Source organism: Pelodiscus sinensis, chromosome 6 (genome assembly GCF_052426305.1).
Source record: "Pelodiscus sinensis isolate ZL-2025 chromosome 6, ASM5242630v1, whole genome shotgun sequence".
Classification (NCBI taxonomy): domain Eukaryota; kingdom Metazoa; phylum Chordata; order Testudines; family Trionychidae; genus Pelodiscus; species Pelodiscus sinensis.
The window spans coordinates 59,947,395-59,971,971 of NC_143057.1; the positions used below are offsets into that span (position 1 = coordinate 59,947,395).

The 24,577-nt window shown below is 39.1% G+C and overlaps 1 protein-coding gene and 1 long non-coding RNA gene across 6 annotated transcripts in view; one reads left to right on the plus strand and one right to left on the minus strand.

Annotated features, from left to right (window-relative positions):
• The window catches only part of LOC142829879 (uncharacterized), a 50,131-nt gene extending 47,022 nt beyond the window's left edge, over window positions 1-3,109 (plus strand). For both annotated transcript variants that reach the window (XR_016349889.1, XR_012904763.2), the window contains exon 3: window positions 2,524-3,109. This is a non-coding gene — a long non-coding RNA (uncharacterized LOC142829879). The remainder of the gene's footprint in view (window positions 1-2,523) is intronic.
• A 5,372-nt stretch (window positions 3,110-8,481) lies between these two features.
• The window catches only part of AP3S1 (adaptor related protein complex 3 subunit sigma 1), a 44,753-nt gene continuing 28,657 nt past the window's right edge, over window positions 8,482-24,577 (minus strand). For 2 of the 4 annotated variants that reach the window (XM_025190376.3, XM_075931980.2), the window contains exons 5-7: window positions 21,012-21,119; window positions 16,847-16,888; window positions 8,972-9,106 (exon numbers count right to left, since the gene is read on the minus strand). In XM_025190376.3, coding sequence (XP_025046161.1) covers window positions 16,853-16,888; window positions 21,012-21,119 — 144 coding nt within the window. In that variant the 3' untranslated portion in view covers window positions 8,972-9,106; window positions 16,847-16,852. Of the gene's footprint in view, window positions 9,107-16,846; window positions 16,889-21,011; window positions 21,120-24,577 lie in introns of all 4 variants that reach the window. The other 2 variants (XM_006134482.5, XM_075931979.2) reach the window with 1 other exon arrangement.

The following is a 24,577-nucleotide window of genomic DNA, read 5'->3' on the forward strand; positions in this document are numbered from 1 at the left end:
TCCTCTCCCCCCCACAGGAAGACAGTGCTGACACACTAATCTTGAGGGGGCTGTGAGGCTGGAGCACCAGCACAGGCTCCCTGCTATGGGGGATGTGTGGGGGGGGAGGGAACTGAAGTCGAGCAGCAAAAGACCCATATCTGGCTCCCTACTGAACCACATTTGGCTTGGGAGCCATAGGTTGCCAACCCCTGATCTACAGGAAACAGTGAATATGAATGCATTTGCAATCTATTCTAAATACTCAGTGTCAACATAGAAATCATTAGTGTCACTTATGAATATGGCTTGAATATCAGTAATTCAATGGCTAAGATTTATTTAAATAACTCATATGTACAAGCACCTTATTTATTCCTTAGGGAGCCTCCATTATGTGGATGCTTTCCAGCTTTCTGATTGAGTGCTGGTTGCTCAAAGCACTCAATGCAAGTTTAGAAAACTAACTTTTTCATCTGGGATAAGCCATTTGAAAATAACAATGAGCAGGAATGAGTGATTATTGTATTTGTTTCATTGCAGTCACAGCTGAAAGCATTTTCTCTCTCAAGTATTAACCAAGATGTTCTGTGGATTCATATACAAATAGTATTTATGTTGTAAGTACTTTTGCTTCAATGGCTGGGGTGAGCCAAATTCTAGGCAAATAACTACGGATGTGAAAGTGTAACCATGTACTTGGTTAATGGATGAGTCTGGGCTCATTGGTTAATGTTCACAGTAACATGCAGACTCCCCGTACCCATGGAGAAATGGCTTAAAGCCTGCTATTGGAGTGCACCAGTTCCCAAGGAACAGCCTGCCACGCCCATGCTGCTGCCTCTGTTACAACAGCAGTTACAACAGCATTGCATAGAACCTTTTCTGAGCTTTATTACGATGTGGCTTTAATAGCTTTTTCTTTTATAAAGAGAAGTTACTCACCTTGAGCAGTAACGATGGTTTTTCAAGATGTGTCCCCCCGTGGGTGCTCCACCGTTAGTGTCGGGCTCGTCCTGGCACCGCAGTTTGGAGTTTTGATGAGCAGTTACCAGCCAGACCACGCATGCGTTCATGCCTTTTGATCTGTTGCGCGGTCCAGCTCCCACCAGTTCCTCGAGACCACCCCGTCATCTGAAAGATATAATAGAGAATCCAAAGCAGGGAGGAGGGCGGGCAGTGGAGCACCCAAGGGGACACAAATCTCGAAGAACCATCGTTAATGCACAAAGTGAGTAACTTCTCTTTCTTCTTCAAGTGGTGTCCCCGTGGGTGCTCAACTGTTGGTGCATATGTAGCAGCATTCAAGACGAAAGGAAGGTGGGTCTCAGATTTATGACATGACTACGGTCGATAGGACCGTGGATGCCAGAAGGGTATCTGGCATTTGAGAGTGCAGAATTGCGTAATGCCTCATGAAGGTATCATTGGTGGACCAGGTGGCCACTCTACAAATGTCTCTAAGGGGAATCCCCTGTAAAAATGCTGTTGATGTCGCAATGGCCCTGGTAGAGTGTGCTATTGGGGTCTGAGGTAACAGTTCGTTTCTTAGGGCATAGCATTGCTAAATACATGCCACCACCAAGTTGGAGATCCTCTTCAGTGGTTTCCCCTTCGTACAATCTGAAATAGAAACGAATAGACAATCTATGTAGAATGCTAATGCTCTACGCACATCGAGGAGATGAAACTTCATCTCGGCTGTTGTTTGGTGCGGTTTCGGGTAGAAAGTGAGAAGCACAATTGGTTCATTGAGAAGAAACTCGGAACATACTTTGGGAACAAAGGATGGATGAGGACATAACACAACCCTGTCCTTACTGAAGATGATATACGGTGGGGTTGACATTAGGGCGGCCAGTTCACTCACCCTGAAAGCAGAAGCGATAGCTAATAGAAAAATCACCTTCGGTGTCATTATATAGAGAGATCAAGTAGCAAGGAGCTCAAAGGGAGCGCGAATCGAAGTATCAAGGACCATTTCTAAGTTCCAAAGGGGTGGTGGTGGTCTATGAGGTGGATATAGATTAGAAAGGCCCTTTAAGAATCTCCTTGTAGTGGGGTGCGCAAAGATTGAGAACCCCGTATAGGCTGGTGAAAGGGGGTGATAGCAGCCAAATGTACCCGTATTAATGGAAGGACCAGGTCTGCGTCTGAGGTACAAAATGTAATCCAGGATATTCTCCAAAGATGTAGAGGTTGGTTCCAAACTATGATCAGAACACCAGTGTTGGAATCTGCACTATTTGTGCAGGTATGTGACCAGGGTAGACTGCTTCCTGCTATGCAAGAGGACGTCCTTCACACATTGTGAGAATAATGAATGTCCTTGGCTGAACCAAGAAGGAACCACGCTGTCAGTTTGAGCATGTGTGGCTGGGGGTGGAGTAGAGTCCCTGATCTCTGAGTCAGCAGATCGTAGTGTAGCGGAAGATGGTAAGGTGGCTGAGGAGACATCTGGTAAAGGTATGGGAACCATGGTTGTCGTGGCCAAAACGGTGCTATTAGTATCACCATGACTTTGTCTTTGCGAATTTTCTCCAGGACTCTGAAGATGAGGAAAACTGGAGGAAACGCGTACAGCAAAGGTCCCTTCCAGGATTGGAGAAAGGCGTCTCCCAGAGATCCACGCCTGATGCCCACTCTGGAGCAATACCGCTGACATTTCTTGTTTGCTCTGGAAGCAAAGAGATCTATTTCTTGTAAGCCCCATAGAAGGAATATAGGGCGAAGGTATCTGGGGTGTTTCTCCCATTCGTGATTCGGTGTGAAGTGTGTACTCAGCTGGTCTGCCATAACATTGTCTACTCCTGGTAGGTACGAAGCTATTATTGTGACGTTCTTTCGTATGCACCAATTCCATAAACGAACTGCCTCGGTACACAGGGAGTGTGATCAGGCGCCTCCCTGGCGATTGATATAATACATTGTTGATACACTGTCGGTTAAAAGTCCGACTACTCTGCCAGTGATGTATGTTTCGAAATGCTTGCATACATCGAAAATAGCTTTGAACTCCAAGAGGTTGATATGGTAAGTTGTCTGTTGGGTGGACCATCTGCCTTGGGCCAATATTGTTCCCATGTGAGCTCCCCATCCCATGAGGAATGCATCTGTGATTATATGTATGGAAGGCTGGTCCCGGTGGAAAGGTATGCCTGCCAGAAGATTTCTTGGTTTGGTCCACCATGTGAGGGACTGAAGTACATGCAGAGGAGGAGTTACTCGCTTGTGTACCTGCCCTTTTTGATGGGAGTAGACTATAGCGATCCAGTGTTGCAGACATCGGAAGTGTACATGAGCGTGAGTAACCACGTAGGTGGTAGCGGCCGTATGTCCCATTAGTTGAAGTCATGTGAGAATAAGGACAGTAGGACTCAGTGTAACAGTGGTAATGAGATCCTGGATTGCTTGAAATCGTTGTTCTGGTAAGTATGCTCTGTCAGAGAGTCCAGTCAAGCACCTATGAATTCTATATTTTGAGTAGGTGTCAGAGTCGACTTCTGTGTATTGAGGAGCAGGTCTAAAAGCTCAAATACTTGTTTCGTTGTAGAAAACATACAAAGTGTTTCTTTTTCCGATGTGCCTTTGATGAGGCAGTCGTCTAGGTAAGGAAATATAACGTGGTGTTTGCGTGGATATGCTGCTACCACAGCCAAAGTCTTCGAGAATACCCTTGGGGCCGAGGATAGACCGAATGGAAGTACTCAGTATTGGTAATGATCTCATCCTATCATAAACCAGAGGAAGTGTCTGTGTACTGGGTGAATTGTTATATGGAAGTACACATCCTGCAGGTCGAGGACCACGAACCAGTCTCCTTTGTCTAATGCTGTAATTATAGTCACTAGGGGTAGCCATTTTGAACCTTTGCTTGAGGAGGTAACGATTCAGTCTGCGCAGGTCCAGGATAGGCCTCCATCCTCCTGATTTCTTTGGGGGTAAGGCTATAATGTGAGTAGAATCCTCTGCCTCTGAATTCCTTGGGGATGATCTCTATTGCTCCAAGGTCAAGGAGACTTTTTTTAGAGTAAATATTTTGGCTCAGACAATATTTTAAAATTGAGTTTATTTAGTGTAATTCACTAAAGGATGAGAATTTGTGTGTATTAGAACTGGGGCCCAAAGTTTCTGGGAAACTGCCCACCACCAGTACTTGTAATATTTGCCAAAAGTCTGAATAAGCTGAACCCTGATGATTATATTTATTTCATTGCAGTCTGAAATATTAATAATGGACTTTTCATTACAGGCAGTCCCCGGGTTACATGGATCCGACTTACATCGGATCCCTACTTACAAACGGGGTGAGGCAACCCCGCACTAGCTGCTTCCCCCCAGCAGACCAGGGAGACGCGAAGCTAGCGCCCCCGCCAGCAGACCAGGGAGATGCGGAGCGGCTTTTCTCAGCAGACACCTCAGCTTGAGAATAAAGGACTGAGGGAAGTGAGGTGTGTGAGAATAAAACTGAGCTCTGGAGAAATGTTTGGCTAGAGTTTCCCCTACAATATGTACCAGTTCTGACTTACATACAAATTCAACTTAAGAACAAACCTACAGTCCCTATCTTGTATGTAACCCGGGGACTGCCTGTATAACATCTGTACCAAGATATTGCAGAGCATCATGCTAGAACAGAGGGTCATGGTCTCCTATGGCTTACATTAAGTACTGAAATCAATCAAGCTCTGCCAATTTCCACTGATTGAGAATCCAGCCCTAACTCAGTTGTCAGGTGTTACATTATTTTATTAGTTAGTTTTCATAGTATCTATCTTATATTCTATATGCATTGAACAATGTCCCATACAATTAATTGTGTTTATTATTAATCACCCAATAGTACAGATACAGGGTAAAGGTAAAGAGAAAAGTAAAGAATTAAGTTATAAGAAATTAGCAATGTCATTTCAATAGTTTAGATTTCTGGTTGCGTTGGGTCCTTTTTATAGAATAATGATGATGATAATGATTTTTTCCTCCTGATTAACTATGATTCCCAATATAAAATACACATGAATGTAGAGTAAGCAGTTATAATTTCTCAAATATATTACTATATCCTGAAGAATATTGTGGGGACCAGTATAAATAAATGTTTCTAATTCAGCCCTTGATTGAAGGTTATAGATACACAGAGTGAAGGGCAGTTGCCAGCATCAGTAAAAAATATAAAGGGCTTCTGGACATGCCAAAACAGATTTCCAGTTTTAACATTAAATTTGTCCACCAGCATTATCAGTCAGGAACAATTTTACTAAAAAAGGACAGAAACGGTACTGCTTACAAATATTGTTTAGTTCATATTTTGAGCATTAGTTTATAAACTTACCTTTTACTGAAGAAAAATGTTGCATTAGCACATTATGTTTTGAACAGCCATTTGTGGGGTTTTTTCCCCTCCAGAATTGTCAAATAAAATCTGAGAGAGCCACGCGTTTGAAGAGGTATTGCATGTGACTCCCTTTTGCAAGACACTACTCCGGCCTGGATAACAGCTGTGTGAGGCCATTATGTGGCTGTGAGAGGCAGACACAGAGACCAAGATCTTTAAACATGGTAGCTAACTTGAGTAGCAGCTTTCTGCACCCTACATCCCTAACTCACTCCCACCCTGGCCCAGCCCTGAAATTGCTCCACCACCCAGTGCCCTCCTACACCTCACACCCCAACCCTGAGTCCACTCCCATGCTCCAAACTCCTTGGCCACAGTCTGGAGCCCTCTCCAGTACTTCAAATGCCCCAGAGCCATCCCAGAGCCCACAACCCCCAGTTGAAGCCCCCACCCCTCTCCTGCCTCAAGCTGCAGCCCCCTCCCACACTGAACCTCTCTGTTTTGGCCTCACTCCTGAGCATGGGGGCCCCACAAAATCTAATAGCCCTGAGTACCAGAAGAGTTAATCCAGCCCTGCTGTTCATTACCACCCACAGTTCCTCAAAACATTACTGCTTTCCAAGTATCTCAAGCCAACTAAATATAAATATCTGGTTTTCATTATATCTCAGTAGTGTAAGCTTGCATTTTTGTACCTGAATCTCACTTTGTTCTTTCCTAGTCATGTTTCTAACTTAGCATGATCCTTTTGTTTTATATCTGTACACAGAGATAACTTTGCACCTATAAGGTGGGTGCAAAACTGGCTGGATATCCATTCTCAGGGAGCAGTTATTAATGGTTCACAGTCATGCTTGAAAGGCATAAAAAGTGGGGTTCTGCAGGGGTATGTTTTGGGATGAGCCCTGTTCAATATCTTCATCAATGATTTAGATATTGGCATAAAGAGTAAATGATACAAAGCTGGGAGAGGTTGCAAGCGCTTTGGAGGATATGGTCATAATTCAAAATTATCTGGACAAACTGGAGAAATGGCCTAAGGTAAATAGGATGAAGTTTAATAAGGACAAATGCAAAGTACTCTACTTAGGAAGGAACAATCAGTTTCACACATACAGAATGGGAAGTGGCTGTCTAGAAAGGAATACTATAGAAAAGGATCTAGGAGTCATAGCGGACCACAAGCTAAATATGAGTCAACAGTGTGACACTTGCAAAAAAAAAGCAAACATGATTCTGGGACGCATTAAGAGGGGGGTTGCGAGTAAGACACAAGAAGTCATTCTTCTGCTCTACTCTGTGCTGATTAAGCCTCAAGTGGAGTATTGTGTCCAGTTCTGGGCACCACATTTCAAGAAAGATGTGGAGAAGTTGGAGAAGGTCCAGAGAAGAACAACAAAAAGATTAAAGGCCTAGAAGACATGATCCATGAGGGAAGACTGGAAGAATTGGGTTTGTTTAGTTTATAAAAAAGAAGACTGGGAAGGGACATAGCAGTTTTCAAGTATCTAAAAGGATGTTACAAGGAGGAGGGAGAAAAATTGTTCTCCTTGGGCTCTGGTGATAGGACAAGAAGCAATGGGCTTAAATTGCAGCAAAAGAGGTTTAGGTTGGACATGAGGAAAAACTTCCAACTGTCTGGATAGTTAAACACTGGAATCAATTGCCTAGAGAGGTTGTGGAATCTCCATCACTGGAGATATTTAAGAGCAGGTCGGATAGACAACTATCAAGGATGATCTATTCTAGATGGTGCTTGGTACTACCATGAGGACTTGATAATCTCTCAAGGTCCCTTTCAGTTCTAGTATTCTATATCTATTTCAACCTTTCTCTCCCCACATTTAACCTGCAGATTTAATTAGCATTCTATTTCTCTGTTCCGAACTATTAAAGTTGTTTGAAATTTCACAGCAGAACTACACATACTACACTAGAAACATTACACCTGGCCCTGGCAGACAAATGCAGAAAAATTTGAAATTTCACAGAGATACACTTTTGATAGCAAATACAGGCACCACTACTGTATTCTTCAAGGAGTGAGTGGATAAAAATTGCTTCCAGGTAGAACTGAATTCTGTTCAGACGTGAACGTATTTTAATAGTTTAAGTGCTAAATTCATTTCTAAGTACCATAATTTATTACAATTTCCACAGTTGCTCTATTTTCAAAAAAGGGAGATGTTGAATTTGCTGATACACTTTATATTTTAACTCTCAGAAATCCAACTAATATTTGAAACTTCTATGCTAATGGTATACTAGCACAATATCCCTTCATGGCTGCCTAGTTTACCTGTAGTTCTCCATTTTTTTCCCCTTTAAAGAGCAATCCTTTCGTAAACCCTGGCTATGTTTACAATACAGAGTTTTTTTCTGAAGAATGGCCGTTTTTCAAAAAAAAACCTTGGAGTGATCACACCTCAAACACATCTTGGGGGGAAGAAGGGGGGAAAAAAAAAATCGAGAGAACAGAGGGATTTTTCCGGCATAGGTATTCCTCATTCTACGAGGAAGAACGCCTTTTTGCGAAATAGCTCTGTCGCAAAAAGTTGTGTGGACTGGCAAGAGGGGGTTTTTGCAAAAAAAAAAAAAAAGAAAAAGAAAAAAGAACAGGTGCCCTGGTGACCATTCTGTGCATAGCAATCAGAGCTTACTTTTGAGAAGGTGTCCAGGCAGTCTGGACTTTCTTTTGCAAAAGTGCATCGCTTTTTCGGTGCACTTTTGCAGTGTGGACACGCTCTTGAGCAAGTCGTTTTTGTGGAAGATCTCTTCTGATAAAAGCTTCTTCTGCAAGAAGCCTGCAGTCTAGACATAGCCCCTGTGTTCCCAGCTATTCACTACTCCCATAATCTTTTCTTCCCCATCTCACACAACCTACTATGCCACCATGCTTTATTATCAGCACATAAAGCCAACATGGAAAAGATTTTCAGAATTTAGAACATACACCACTTTTGAAAACATCTTTTTGTAATACAAGTCTACACATTGCTACCCGTTTTTAATAGAGGCAAATTTCTTCCTAATAATCTTGAATAATTTTTGTATGACATTCAGAGTTCCAGATTATTCACACAATATTTAGTACAATTCTTTCAACACAGGACATGAAAATAGCACAACTAACAATAATTTTGACACGTTAATACACACTTTGCTCATATGGGAAAACAATTATTTATTGCTAAGAGATTTCAGGCAAACATGTTTTAGAAGTCCAGTTAATTATGATTTTATTTACACAAAAAGACAGTTTAATGTTTTCAAGCAACATATGCATTTGGATCTAAAATAATCATGACAAACAGCAGAAGTAGTTAAGGAATGCCACACTAATCATACACTTTAGTGGATATAAAATCCACAACATTATAGATTACATAAAGTAAAGAATATCTTAAATACTTTTCCAAAATACTGTAGCAGCCAAGACAGAGATATGGCTTAGAAGGACACCGGAATGTAATTTAGAAAACAAACAAACTATTCATGTCCTTTAAAAATCACTGTGTAAGACAAAAGCAACATTTAACTTCACATACTGATTTTACACAGAATTGCTATGCAATACCTTTACTTTTTATCCAAATAAAAGTTATAAATTTGTTTGGTAAACCTCTATTACATTTTCCCTTGATTTTACCTGTAGTAGCCATTTTATTTAAAAGAGGGCAGGTTTGGCACTTTTATACTGATGTCACCAATATTAATATTTCTTGGGATCTCTGGAAGATTCATATTCTTTACAGCTGACACAGCCCGGGCTGGGGCTCCTGCTAAACCAGCCTGTATACAGAAGTAAAGGAAAAGATACAATACAGGTGAAGTCTATTACAACAAGTGGTCTAGGCAGACAACACAAACATCTAAATTGTTCCCACAGTTACAAGATTAGAAAGACCGGATGGTAGTTTGGGTTGGGATGAAATGGGTTATTTGAAAGTACTGAATTAGAAAGAGAAAACAGTTCACACAAATTCTAAAATATTATGGAAACATGCTATATCAATTTGATGAAAAGTATATAGGAGTAGGGAAGGACCAGAAGAAACTAAGCTAAGTTGTAAAAACACCACACTGAGATATTGCTGAAGCTAACATACTGCCCCTTAATTTGTATTGATCCTACATATAGCCACTTACATGACACACAACCTCAAATCATTCATCTGAGACATCAGCAATGCCTAAGAATACTGGGACATTAACAGTCACAGCTTAATTTTAATGGCTTGCATCAGGTCAAACATTAAGCATTTCTATTTTGTACTATTTTCCTCTGGTCTAGTCTTTAATCAGTCAAAGTCACACATTTATTTTACAAGTAAAGGCCATTTTAAAACTGATTTTAATCTAGCACAGCCAATTAGACAATGTTCCTGCAATGCCTACTCACCAACGGCTAAATCCCCAACTGCTGTAAAATGAAATAGCTCTGCAAATATCTATGCCATTACTCCAATTTACAGCAAACTAATGATCTGACTCAAAGTTTGTAAGAGGAGCAGAAGCCCACACAACTCTGTTTTAAATGCATTTGCATTATTGCTTGTTTTCTAAATATCATTTAGGATCAAAGACCCGTCTTTTTAGGACTGCACTGCCATCAACAACAACAAAAAATATGTTTCAGTACTACAACTGCATAAAGTCACAGTAATTGCATGTATAAATTACACACAACATTCTGAAATGTTGGGCTTAACATTTTCTGTAGAGTGCAAAACAACGCATTAATCATTTTAATGTCTTTTGCCAACTTACCAAAGATGTTGATTTCCCCCCTTTAATATTTAAGGTGGGGGGAGGGCGGAGAGAAATTCTCATGAGTTAAGTCTTTCTATACCAAGTATTACTACTCTGCAGATTTTTTTGTCACACCAAATCACAAGCTGTATCCCCTGACAACAAGGATTTGTAGCAGAAATGCTGACTAAATAAATTTCCAACTCAGAGCCTCTGGGATAGAGAGAACCTCCTCCGTTACTAGTTTCTAACTACAGATATTCCTAAATGAAAAGCATAAAAAAATATTTAAAGATATAAACTAGAATTAAATCTCTAGTGTATTTACTGGTGTAGAAAAAAATTAAAACATTTTAAAAACTGAAACTGTTCTCCCTAGTAACCTAACTCATTGAGCAGGTACGGTCAGATGTAGAACTTGAAAAAAAGACTGTCTTGCTGAAACACACATAGAATTATCTATGGTCAATATTTCAGGTTAACACAGAAAAGAGACCCAAAAGTAGCTAGAGAGTTAGAAAGAATACTGACTACTCTCACTCATATTACAAAAGTCTACAAAATGGTTTTAAAGGCAAAAGGTATTTGGGAAAATACAGATTTAAATGTAATATTCCTACATTAAAAACTTACCTACTGAGGTTTAACATTGTACTTTATACATAAGCAATTTTTTAGAAGTTTACATAAGAAATTCTCAAAACTAATAATTACTATAGACCCTACAATATTTATACTTGGGCGACTTGAAGTAATGTGACTAACATAAGCAAAGAGCAAGAAAAAAAATAAAGAGAGAGTTCAAACAAACAGAAGATGAAGCCTTCAGAAATGGAAGATCTCTTTTGTCTTTTTGTAAAGTGGGTAAGGACCCAGAAATCTGAGTAGGCAATATGACAAAAAACAATGGCAGTCTTCTGGAGACATCTGACTCATACTTGCTCATAATATCATCTTCTGCAATTAAATACTGCTCAAATTCTATTCTCTACATGTAATTCATGTTTCTGAAAGAACGTTTATATAGGTTGAACCTCTGAAATCTGAGACTCTCTGGTTCGGCAACATGCGTGGTCCAGCAGGATCACAGATGTTGCTGTATCAGAGAGCCCTGGCACCTGGGAGTGCAAGCTCTGACTCCAGGGAGCCTGGCTGGGCAGGGTAGCAGTGGGACTAGTGACCCCCATCCACAGGTAGCCCTGGCTGGGTGGGGCAACAACACAACCAGTGAGCCCCATCCCCGGGAAGCCCCAGCAGGGAGGGACAGCAGCGGGGCACCCAGCAGCAAAAGCAGGACAGCTGGCAATCTCCATCTCCAGAGATCCTCAGCAGAGTGCTGTAGAAGTGGAGCAGCCAGCCAGTGCTGTTCCTGGGGATCCTTGGCAGAGCACAGCAGAAGCGGGGTAGCCAGCAAGCCCCGTCCCTGGGAATTCCCAGTCGGGAGAGGGAGAAGCAGGGCTGCTACACTTGGGGAGTTCCATTCCCAGGGAGCCCCCGTGGGTCGGAGCCCAAGTCCAAGCCCTTCAGGCTGGAGCCCAGTGGCAGCGGGCCAAAGCAGAGCCAGCCACAGGAAGGGGGAGCGTCCTGGGAGGCTGGTGGCAGGGACCTCCCCATATCTGGCAAATTCTCTCCTTCAGGATGGGTCAGGTCCTGAGGGTGCCGGACAAGGGAGGTCCAAACCTGTAGTATTTAAAGTAATTAGGGTAAGGTGCACATGATATCGGATTGCAGAGGTCACAAAATGTCCACAGATATTGTAACAATTTATTAGATATTGCTAAACAATGCCCAAATTTCCAGACAGGCTACAAAGTGGAACAATATCTTTTTCTTCTGCTCTTTTACAAGGAATAGAGTAGATCTAAGGTTTCCCCCAACCCTACACTATTTTGTTTTTATATAAAAGAGCCAGAGAAATATAAGATAAAATCCTCACTACTCCAGAATTTTTAATATCAAATGGAAGGCTTAGTGAGGTGCAAATGGACTCTGAAAGCTTCAGATCCAGCCAGAAGAGGATCAAGGCTAAGACCAACAACTGAGTCTGTCTTCTGAGAACCCCCTCACAAACTTTGGCTCTAGAGGCATGCAGTGGTTGAGAAAGGCATATCAGAATTGTCATGGCAATGCTAGAAATTCCAGGCAGTGCTGTAGCACATAGGCACCAGGCCATATTGCTGTAACTTAAAATGGTATCCTACACCTACCATGGTAATCTAAACTGTGCTAAGGAGCAGGTGAGTACCCCAGAACTGTGAAGGCACAAAGCAGACTTGAAGCTACTTCATCAGCTCAGGCACAGTATAGAATCTCACTTAAAAAGAATACCAGAAGTGCTGGGTCCTGATTTCCCTCTTTTAGCTGAAAGCCTGCCACCACTATCTCAACTCCCTGAGAGAGGAACTCAGGGGGTTGCACTAATAATATAAAAACTCATAAGTAAAAATGGTAAACAAACAAACAAAACCCACAGACATTTGAGGCTCAGTTAAACATTATAAAGGAGCTCCGCTAAGCACAGCACTTTTTTGTAGTTTACTTTAAAAAAAACAACAACAATATAATATAATGAGAAACTGATTTTAAACACTTTGGATACGGTCTTGAAGAATTTTTATTGCATATACAAGGAACTGTTCAGAAAGATTTTACAGCATACCAAAATAATGTGAATTTCCTCCTCTAATTTGATTTTGCTCACTCTTAAGTACAATATTCAGTCACGGGAGAGAGAAAATCATTTGAGAAATTCCAAGAAATGGACAATGTAAACTGTTTTCCATACAGAAGATGCAAATACTATTAAAGCAGTAACAAAAGCAATGAATTATACAATTCAAAACTTATGGGAAACGAGCAAAATATTATAAATAATGTAGACAGACAGACATGGGTAGCAATTTAAAACAAAGATGTCATTGTAGGTGACTAGGATGGAGGTCCCGTACCCTAATTTAATGTAGATTAGGATTCGGGCAGAAACTTACCCTAAAGTACTGAAGGATTTATTTTGAATGGTCAAATAAAAATTTGAGCATAACTGGTCATTTTTACATACCTGTAGCTATCCTCTTTATACAGATTTACAGTTCCTGACTCTCACCCCAAGAAAATGAAGACACAATTGAGATTTAAAATGCCATGATTGACACCCACAAATAATTTTACAAAATTAAAGCACACTTTTGACTAAATTTATCTGTGTCAATTATGTGTTAGGTTCAAAGAATAACCTTGGTAGAAGGACTATGACATTTCAGTTTGCTCCTTTTTTGCCCACAAGTGAGAGAGCTTCCAGAGTGAAAAAAATAAGACTTCATCACCATACACAGGAGCGCAGACATTCTCAAGCCATCTCAGCCTTTTCTCCTAGAGTCTTCCTCTCTCATATATGGTTTTGTGATGACATACATAGCATTTACATACTGCAATGCCCCTTTAGCACCACCAGTCTCACAATTTTATAAGCACAAGACAAAGTCATACAGTACTTCTAAGACACACGGAACAGATTTTTGATGTCTAATAAAAATATCTAAATAAAGGTATTACAGTAACAAAAATGTGATTTACAGTAAAAGTACTTCTCTTTTAGTGTTTGTATTCAGTTATTACATACTGAATCCATCAGCAGACTTATGTTTAGTATATCAAGTAGTAAACGGATGATTAGTCCTGCTATCTTTCTGTAACTCCTGCTGCCAAGGGTAAATTAAATTTATAAAAGAAAATAGGAATTACAATAAATACTTCAGATTCAACTTGTTCATAAAATGTTTGCTGCAGGTCCTAACAAGAAAGTAGTTACTGTAATATTGTACGGTATAGCTTTCAACTACTTTTACTATTCAATACTTTTGCAGAAAAGCTATGCTGGTGAAGGACAAATTATAACACTTTAAAAAACTAAGTAGCAAGCCTTTATCATGCAGTGAATCATGAAGGTTCATAGCAAGCAAAATGACCTAAGCAAGTGAAAATGAAATTTTTCAAGCATGTTCATGAAGTTTTAGAAGTACAGTATGAACTTGCATACAGCTATTATTACAGTGAACCAACCACCATCTTTTCCCCTAGCTGCTTTGTATTCTCCTTTTCAGAATTAAAACATGCTGTATGCTAATCCTGAAATACCTGACATGTTAAATGTTTTATTCATAGCCACTGCAAGAATGTTTGTAAACCTGATCGTATATATTTAAAGGCTTGTGGCTTCAACATGAATTATTAATGCCACACAAGAAACTTAATATGGTTGTTTTTCTTAAGATTAAAGCTAGCACCATTCTGTTTATGAGCACAAAGAGAAAATGTTCTATTTATTTAACAAGAAATTTGAATTTACTTATATACTAAATATGTTGGCTGTAATTTGAGGTCATCCTTATAGTTATATGTCACAATATTCTTTCCTTGTAATCCTGGTAGAATATGTTGCAAGAAAATAACTCTAGAAATGTTGATTTTATTCACTTTTTAAAAAGATCTCAACTATAGCTGAACATATTGCTAGTGCTTTGGCAAGTATAGGCAATATTTACGTATGTTTCTTACCAGACAAACGGATAAATATTCAGGCTGCCCTCCCAACAGCTCCACAAGAAGCTCTTAGTAAAAAGGAGGTATAAAAATATGCAGCTGATTTGAAAATGAATTAATAAAAGCTGAAGCCCTGTTAGAGAAACTGATCATCTTCATATGTATTGGAATGCACTTGGATATCACTGCTGCCGGTGTTTTATACCAACTCCTCTTCCTAGAAGAAGTATGATTTCAAAGCAGCAGGGTTATGAATAGGATGAAAGGATGCAATACAGATTATAAAGGAATGATCATGTTCTCTGCTCATGAGATTAGATAAATGAATAGAATTAGAGAAAAAACAAAATGAAGTCTGCAGGTATATCAAAATGAGGCCAAACAGATAGAAGACTTAGACATACTCTTAGATATTTCAAGCACTTGAATCACAAAGATAGTAATGGATGGGAATGATTTTCATTTGATTGTTTTTTCTTTAAATTGCCAGACCCAAAAATAAAAAACAGAACGTGCGAGAACAGAAAACAAAGTAGCAGTACGCAAAAAAAACCCTGGAAAAAATAGCTCCTATTTCTTACATTGTGAAATGCATCTTAATTTCAGTGATTTGTGGAGACCAAATAAGGGTGCAATTTATTTGGAGTATTTCCTTCATACAATACAAGAAGTTTCAAATTCAAGTAAAACATGTTTTTACCATATAAAATATTTTTATAAATATTAAAATGCAGAATAGTAAAACCTGACTTCATATCAGCTATACTTGCTAAAACGGCTTTTTAAAATGGGAAGATATACTATTTCCATAGTCTACGCTTCATCCAACAGTTTCTCAAAAGTGAATATCTAAGCTGTTTACAACCTGGTTGGTTAGCAGACTACCTATGGATTTAAAATTCCAATTACAAAAGAAAAAAGTAAGTAGAGCTGATTTTTAAGAATATTTCATTTCAGAGATATTCTACAAACTAATGCACACTGACTCTCAAATTACTTTGCTGTACTTAACGTTTCAAATAACGAGGGTCATGAGGCAGTTGGCACATACGGAACTTAAAACGTACACTTCCTCATCCTCATTCTTTTGTTCATATTTGTCTTGGGTGACTAGCTGTTGCCCCATAAGACTGCCTGTGATCATACCAGATTTGGCTCCTTCTTCGGGAGACAATGATCCACAACTGCTCTGGACATCAGGACTTACAAAAGGAGGAGAAAAACATGCATTTGAAGTTCATTATGTACCAACTGCCCTCTCACCCTGTTTGTTAGAGTCAGTACAATAACATCAACCTTAAAAAGCCAATGATAACATCTATATGTCATCTTTACATTTCACCTCAATTTTAAAAACTATGGATTATTCAGTTATTTATTTGGGATCAAACTTTTAAAACAAAAATGATTTTGTTATTTATCTGCAACTTGCTCAAAAATGTCACTCCAATACAAGAGCTTAAAGATTCTGATTTTTAATCTGAAATGCTAAGTTTGGAAGTTGTACTATTAGGGCATGTCTACACTGCAGGGCAAATGTCGAATTAAGGTATGTAACTTCAGCTATGTCAACTGTGAAGCTGAAGTCAAAACAGCGCAATTCGGCTTTCTATACAACAGGAAAACCGAAGAAGAACACTCTTCCTTCAACTTCCCTTACTCCTCATAAAATGAGGGTTACAGAAGTTGGAGTAAGAAGTACTTCATCTTGAAATTACTTCGAGATAATGGTTTGCTGTGTACACGCACACTATGCTATTTCGAAATACCATCAGTTATTCCAAAATAACGCTGCTGTGTAGATGTACCCTTAGAGCTAACACTAAGTAAGTTAAGGCTCTCATTGGCAAAATGTTCTTAACCACATGCTTAGAGTTTAAGTTTTTTAACATTACACTGCACTAGTAACATCAGTTATATGTGTGATCAACTGTTATTCAGCTCCATAATTTTTGTTATTTAAATGCTGACGTAAAAAATCTAAAAGTTAAATTCTACAATGTAAGAAGAAAAAATTAAAATAAAGAACATATGAGGTCAATGACAAGCTAGTAAAAATACACTACGGCCAATAAAAGATGAGGGAACTACAAGAAGAAACTAGCACAAAAAGTGGGCTACAAGGACTGGCATGGGTATATTACACATAATTTTTGAGTCTGGCCTAATAATTTATTGCCTTTGACATCATTTTGCTTTCCCTTTTTGTTAAAAATACATTTTTGTCAAAGTCAGCAATACCTGTGTCTACCTGTCCTGTCTGGGAGACTGAAAGATAAAGGTCTGTAAGAGAGAAGAATGGAAAGAGCTAGAAAAGATCAGGAGGTTTGGAAAAATGAGCTCCAACTTAAAAGTAAGACTAAATTCATACCCATCTGATAACACCAAATTGAACACAAGTAGCCCGGTGTTAGTGCGGACCTGACAGTATCCGAATGATCTTCTCCCAAAGCATCCCTCCCTTAGTCCCAAATTACAGTTATGTTTTTTGTTCAGGGGGACTGACCGGGAATCGATTCAAGGACCAACAATGCCGCTCCTTAATTATAGGTGTCAGTGATGAAGCACAGAGGACATACTTCCCCTCCCTCCAGGAAGGGGCATATTGCCTCTCAGTGCCATACTCTTGTACTCCAGGTGACAAAAGAACAGAACAAAAATGAAACCTGGGATTCCGTCATCACAATGCAAAGCACTACCATACTTCCATGGGCTCCAGCTAAGCAGTCTTTCGTTTGATAAGGAGTTTGTTTTATTGCATTCACAAATGTAATAAACACATTTAATTCTTAATGTTAAATTTCAATTGAAATCCAATTAGAAAACTGGAGCAGCTTAACTGTTCAAATATTTACGACATACAACAGTAAAACAGACAAAGTCTACATAAAATCATCTTGCATTTTATTGAAACCGAACCCAAAATATTCAACACCTAATAAGTTCACTTTATATTATAAATTAAGTGAAAAGTAGATAATTTCTGAAGATGTAAGTATTTAGTGAAATTTGTCATCTTAATTGCAAAAAGAAAAGCATCTTATCCTTTGTACAACTACTTTCTGGATTCAAGCATTTCTAATAAACGAGAACCATACTCAAATCAAAAGCTATAAAGTGTTTAGAAGGTATAGTATTCTTATGAATCTGAAGTACAGACTATTGAAAACTGCCTCTGGAGAGCTCTGTCATTTATTCATTTAATTTGTTAGTTGATTTATTTCTAATATTGTTTCAATCAAAGGTGATTAAAATGACAAGATCCACTGGTTTTGATTTTTGAATGTTTTCTGCTGCAAGAGACACTTGCAATAACTTTATTCAAAAAGGACAATGGAGAAGCAATAGCGATCTGAGCATATGTGAAGATTATGTATACAAATGATTAATGAATTAAGTGAGTAAACATTCACCACAGACTCTTAAATATCATATTACAGTAGCTGTAAAAGTTGAAAAAGAAACAGTAACTGTACTCAAAAACTGCATCAATTAAAAGCAGTTTATAAAGCTATCCACTCCATCCCAGTCACCAAGTATTTCAATTTACCACTACTGTAACTTTACCTTCTATAATTCATTGCTCTCTATACAACAGGCCAAATTGCTATCTGCCTAATACATGCAGTCAAACTTACTAGGAACCAATTTTTTTTTCATTTTTCTATCAATTAATTTCATAGTGCAGATAGATTAAGAAAAAGAAAGCGAGGTAGTGGGAAACAACAATTAATAGGGCTCACTGCGCTTGACTGATATTTGAGAGAAGCAATCAAAAGACTCTTCTGTAGCTGATTTAACAGAACAAGTTAGTAAATGAAAACCTTAACTAGCGTTTTTTATGCAGAGTTCACAAGAAGTTCTTCAAACATCACAATACATAGTAATCTTAAGGAATTATATTTCTTAACATTTTCGTTACTACCTTGCTGTATCCATTACAGAAAAATACGTAAACAAGTTATAAAATAAAGGTAAAATTTATGTGAATAAGGGGAAAAACTGACATTTACTTCCAAAATCCATACCTTCTCAGAAAGATAAATAGGCATTTTGGACATCTTATTAAATTATGCCAATGTGCACCCAGACTGAATAAAGTATATAAATTGTATCATATTGTTCTTAGCTTGTACGTTTCTTACAGTGATATGCTGTGTGTGGAAGTGACAAAAGAGGTGTACAATAGAAGAATCACAGGCCCAGAAAGGCTGAAAAAAGTGTTGCTATGCCATCAAATCAGGAGCAACAGTATAAAGAACATAACATAGCTTCAGAGCTCATTTCTCACTTAATATCATAGATATAACAACAGTATTTGCTTAAATGGAAATTGTGTGTTCCCCAATAGAAATAATTTAGTTTTCATTTATGCTACCTAGGGATGTAAAATCCCAGCTAATCAGTTACGTTTAATCAGTTAAGGCTGACCTAATATTTAACCAGTTAACCAACTGAAGCGGGATCCGGGTTGGGGAACTGCTCCAACCCAGCTGGAGTAGACCCCAGCCTGCAGGGCTCCCATACTGGGGCTCCCACTGGCTCCCAACTCCCACTGGAGCAGCACCTCCTTGCAGGGCACCTGGGCTGCTGCAGACAAGCACTGATCAAAATGACAGCAGCCCCCATCCGCAGTGGGGCCCCTGTGGGGCTTGGAGAAGCCCACTGTCTGCGCCAGGTGGGGAGCTACTCCAGCCCTCACTGCTTACTGGTTAACTGATGATGCTTACTGGTTTAGGGTGATGCTTAGCAGTTAATCTTTCACATCCCTAACGCTACCTACAACATACGTTATTTTTTTCTATTTGACATAGTGCCAATATGTTCAGCCTCCCTCAATTTTAGAGACAGCTTCACATTTTGCCAACACATTTATAAATGTGAATGATAGCAATGAGTGTCCAGAAACTGATAAATTGGTCAGATGCAGGATTATTACCTCACACACACACACGAATCAGCCAAGGAGGCTTAGCTAACATATTACTGGTTTACACTGCAAGTGACACATTATAAGAAGATCGTAACATTCTATGCCACAGTTATATTACTTGTAGCATTTTCCCCTCTGCAAATCAAATTCAGCTATACTAAACGAAGCATTGAATTAAATTTAAACTACAGTTATATCTTGTCAATTGGTGAGATCAGTAAATTGGTGATATCTGTAAGTCTAAATTTAAGCAGTTTCCTACCCACATTTATCAGGCCATTATACTCACAAAATGCAGTCTTACCATTTGATCTTAGTGTTTGGTCTAAATGAACAGTTAGACTGTGGCAAACTGAGGGCTTAATCTCCCACGTTTGCCTGCTGCTTTTTCACTGCTGACATGCCTGAATATAGTAATTCCTCATTTAACACTACAGATGCGTTTCTGAAAATGTTCGTGCTAAGCGAAAATGTACTATGGGGTCAATTTTCCCATTAAAAATAATGGAAAGAGAGGGGCTGCATTTCAGATGGTGGTAGCAAAATCAATTTGTTGTTGGTGCTGGGTTGTTAACATCAACATTAGATATCTAGCAACACAAGATAACTAGCAACACAAGTTGCTGCGGTTTGTGAAAACACAAAGATAAACACGTCAATGAGCGCAGGAGCACTGTGACCACATGTATTCATCTGCTCATGCGTATTACCACTGTTTTTACCAACTTATAACACCGCGTGAAGTAGTCCGCCATTTGATTATTTTCGTGTTATTTTGGGGACGGTTGTGTTATTCAAAAAACGTTCCCTAAAAAAAAACCTATTGCAAAAACGTGTTAAGCGGGTACGTGTTAAACGAGTAATTACTGTAGTTCATTACTGCACTTTGAGCTAGCCTCGTTTCAAAGAGGACTAGATTCAAGTGCTCTAACAAACTATCAGTGCACATCAGCAGGCTGCGCACAGTGTAGCTTCTGACCCCAGGTTCTGAAGTCTAATTGTTCATGAAGACAAGCCCTTATCACAGCAAACAGCAGAACTCCCATCTGTGATAGCAGGACCAGGACTGGGCTTTATATGAATACATCGCAACCCGTCCACTTCCACCACAGTTTTGTGTTGCAGTATGATTTTGTGTTGCAGTATGATTGTGACACTGAATACACTACCATTTATTTAAACACTTCACAAGTTTTTGTAAAAACTGTATGTATGTTTTTCCTGTAAGTTCTACAGACAAAACTGAATTCTACCCTAATAAAGGGCAGTCACTATACACTGACACCATATTCTCTGCAACTATCACAGAAGATGAAATATACCACATATTGAATGTGCACTGTCAATTTTTAGCACTATAAGCAAGCAGCTGTATATAGGATGGTATTGAAGGACAAACAGCAAAAATTCCGTATCATGCAACTTATGATCATGCTTTAAGTTCGGCTCAATTATAGAGTCTTTCAGCCTTACCTCAGATTTCTCCAGTTTATTTTGTGCATCAATTTGAGTGACAATTTCATTCATGTTGGTCTCCAAAACCATTCCACCCATGACCATTTCAGCCAGAATATTATGTACCTAAGAAAAGTCACAAAACCAGATATATTTTAGTTAGCAAAATACCGTCTGAGTGGCAGGGTGCCAATCACACCACTTACAAAAGAAAATGTATAGTTCTGGGTAATACCTAAACAACCTTTTAAAAATGGTAGACTCCAGAAAAAGTTGACAGAATCCCCTAATCCTCTTTGATCATAACACAGCAAGATCAGGCCACAGAACCTCATTCACCCACTCCTGTAATAGACCCCTAACCTCTGGCTGAATTAATGAAGTCTTCAAATCATGGTTTACAGACTTCAACCTGTAGAGAATTTACCTTTCATACTAGTTTAAACCCTCACATGAGCAGTGCTCCATGTTGCAAAAGGCGAAAAATGCCCAAGATCTCTGCCAATCTGACCTGGGAGAAAATTCCTTCCTAAACCCAAATATGGCGATCAGATCATAAGGGCCAAACTCACGAGGCAGATGCCTGGGAAAAAATGTTCTCTAGTAAATGAAACAAAAGACAGAACTATGTAGCACTTTAAAGACTAACAAGATAGCTTATTAGGTGATGAGCTTTCGTGGGCCAGACCCACTTCCTCAGATCCGACGAAAGCTCATCACCTAATAAACGATCTTGTTAGTCTTTAAAGTGCTACATAGTTCTGTCTTTTGTTTCAGCTAGACCAGACTAACACGGCTGCATCTCCATCACTCTAGTAACTGAGTGTATCACTCTAGTAACTGAGTGTGCCATCTCCAGTCATTGAGAATTTTTGCTACTGGCAGATGCCAATGGCCACATATCAATATAGGCGGTCTCAGCACACAATCCCCGCCACATATTTACCAAGCTCAGTCTTGAAGCTTGTTAGGTTTTTTTTGCTTCCACTGCTTTTCGTGGAAGGCTGTTCCAGAACATCTCTACTCTGATAGTTAGAAACCTTCGCCTAATTTCAAGTCTAAACTTGTTGGTGGTCAGTTTGTGTCCATTTGTTCTTGTGTCCACATGAGTTTTTAAACTTAGTAACTCCTCTCACACCCTGATATTTATTACTCTGATGTATTTGTAGAAAGCAATCATATCTCCCCTCTGCCTTCCGTTTGTTAAGCTAAACAACCAAAGCAGTTTGAATCTCGTCTCATAAGTTAGGTTTCCATTCCTCAAATAATTCTAGTAGCCGTTCCCTGCATAAGAATGGCCATACTGAGTCAGACCAAAGGTTAATCTAGCCCAGTATCCTGTCTGCTGACAGTGGCAAATACCAGATGCTCCAGAGGGAGGGAACACAACAGGTAATCATCACTTGATCACTCTCCTGTCATCTATTTCTAGACAAACAGAGGCTAGGGACACCATTCTTACCCATCCTGACTAACAGCCATTGATGGACCTAACCTCCATGAATCTAGTTGACTCTTCTTTGAACCCTTTTAAAGTCCTAGTTTTCACAACATCCTCTGGCAAGAAGTTCCACAGGTTGACTGTGCGCTGGGTGAAGAAAAACTTCTTTTTGTTTGTTTTAAACCTGCTGCCTATTAATTTCATTTGGTGACCCATAGTTCTTATATTGTGGGAATAAGTAAGTAACTTTTCCTTATTCACTTTTTCCACCAGTCATGATTTTATAGACTTCTAGTATATCCCCCCCTTAATCTCCTCTTTTCTAAGAGGAAAAGTCCAAGTCTTTTTAATCTCTCTTCATACGGGACCCATTCCAAGCCCCTAATCATTTTTGTTGCTCTTTTCTGAACCTTTTCCAATGCCAATATATCTTTTTTGAGATGAGGCGAGCACATCTATATGCAGTATTCAAGATATGGGCATATCATGGATTTATATAGAGGCAATAAAATCTTCTCTGTCTTATTCTCTATCTCTTTTTTAATTATTCCTAACTTTCTATTTTCTCTTTTGACTGCCGCTGCACACTGAGTGGATATTTTCAGAAAACTCTCCACAATGACTCCAAGATCTCTCTCGAGTAGTTGTAGTTAAATTAGTCCCCATATTGTATGTATAGTTGGGATTTATTTTTTCCAATAATAATCTGATACTGCACCTGTATCAGTTTAAATGTATCTTTCTTAAATACAGAAGTCAAGAATTGCACATAGTATTTCTGGTGAGGTCTCAGCAGCGCCTTGTATAATGGCACAGGGTGAACCTCTCTACTCTAGCAGTCTCTGGTCTGGCACTATCTGTGGTCTGGCAAGATTTTAGTTAACCAGATGGCCACCTATCATGGGTGTGGCCAAGTTTCCCCGCAGTCCCGTAAAGTTTATTTACAGCCACCAGGCCTGGCTCTCAGTGTTCTGTGATGTTATTTAGCTTTAATTTATCCCTTAACGTCTTTGAAGAGTCCAGGAAGCATTGAAAGCATTGGTAATTCTGTTAGACAATACTGACTTCTGGTGGTTCAACAAATTCTGTGATTCACCATCGGTCAGGTACCAAGGGTGTTGGGACTAAAGAGGTTTAACCTCTAGTTACACTTTCATGCCTTTACTGGAAATACCTTGCCTGATAGAGTGTAGGACTACATTAGTCTTTTTAATGGTCATATCACGTTGGTGACTCAAAACAGGACTATGTAGCACTTTAAAGACTAACAAGATGGTTTATTAGGTGATGAGCTTTCATGGACCAGACCCACTTCCTCAGATCAAATAGTGGAAGAAAATTGGCATGACCATATATACCAAAGGATACAATCAAAAAAGTGAACACATATGAAAAGGACAACTCAAATTTCAGAACAGAGGGGGGGGATGAGGGGTAGGGGGGAAGTAAATGTCTGTGAGCTAATGATATTAGAGGTGATAATTGGGGAAGCTATCTTTGTTGAGACCTAGGTGTAAAGTGTCAAATTTAAGCACGAATGACCGTTCAGAGGATTCTCTTTCAAGTCTGGTGTTAAAATGTCTCTGAAGCAGGATGCAGGTAGTTAAGTCCTTGAGACAATGCCCTTTCTGGTTGAAATGGCAAGAAACTGTTTTTTCTTTGTGATCCTAATATCTGTTTTGAGTGCATTGATTCTTTGGCGAAGTGTCTGAGATATTTGTTCAATGTACATAGCAGACGGACACTGTCAGTGCATGACAGCATAAATTATATTTCTGGATGAGCAGAAATATGAGTTCTTGATCTTATAACTGAATTGGTTAGTATGATCATCCTATGATCAACCAATACTCCCAAGTCTTTCTTCTCCTTTATCACTTCCAACTGGTAAGTCTCAAGTTTATAGCAAAAATTCTTGTTAGTCTCTACATGCATGACCTTGCACTGTTACATTTCATTCCATTTCTATTCTTCCAGTTTATGAAGTAATTCAGATCTTCTTATACAATATATTGGTCCTCCCTTGCATTGGCAGTACCATCTGACTTTGTGTCATTTGCCAATGTTATTATATTAGCGCACTCCCACTTTTTGTGCCAAAGTCAATAATAAAAATGTTAAAGAAGATTGCTCCCAAGATCAG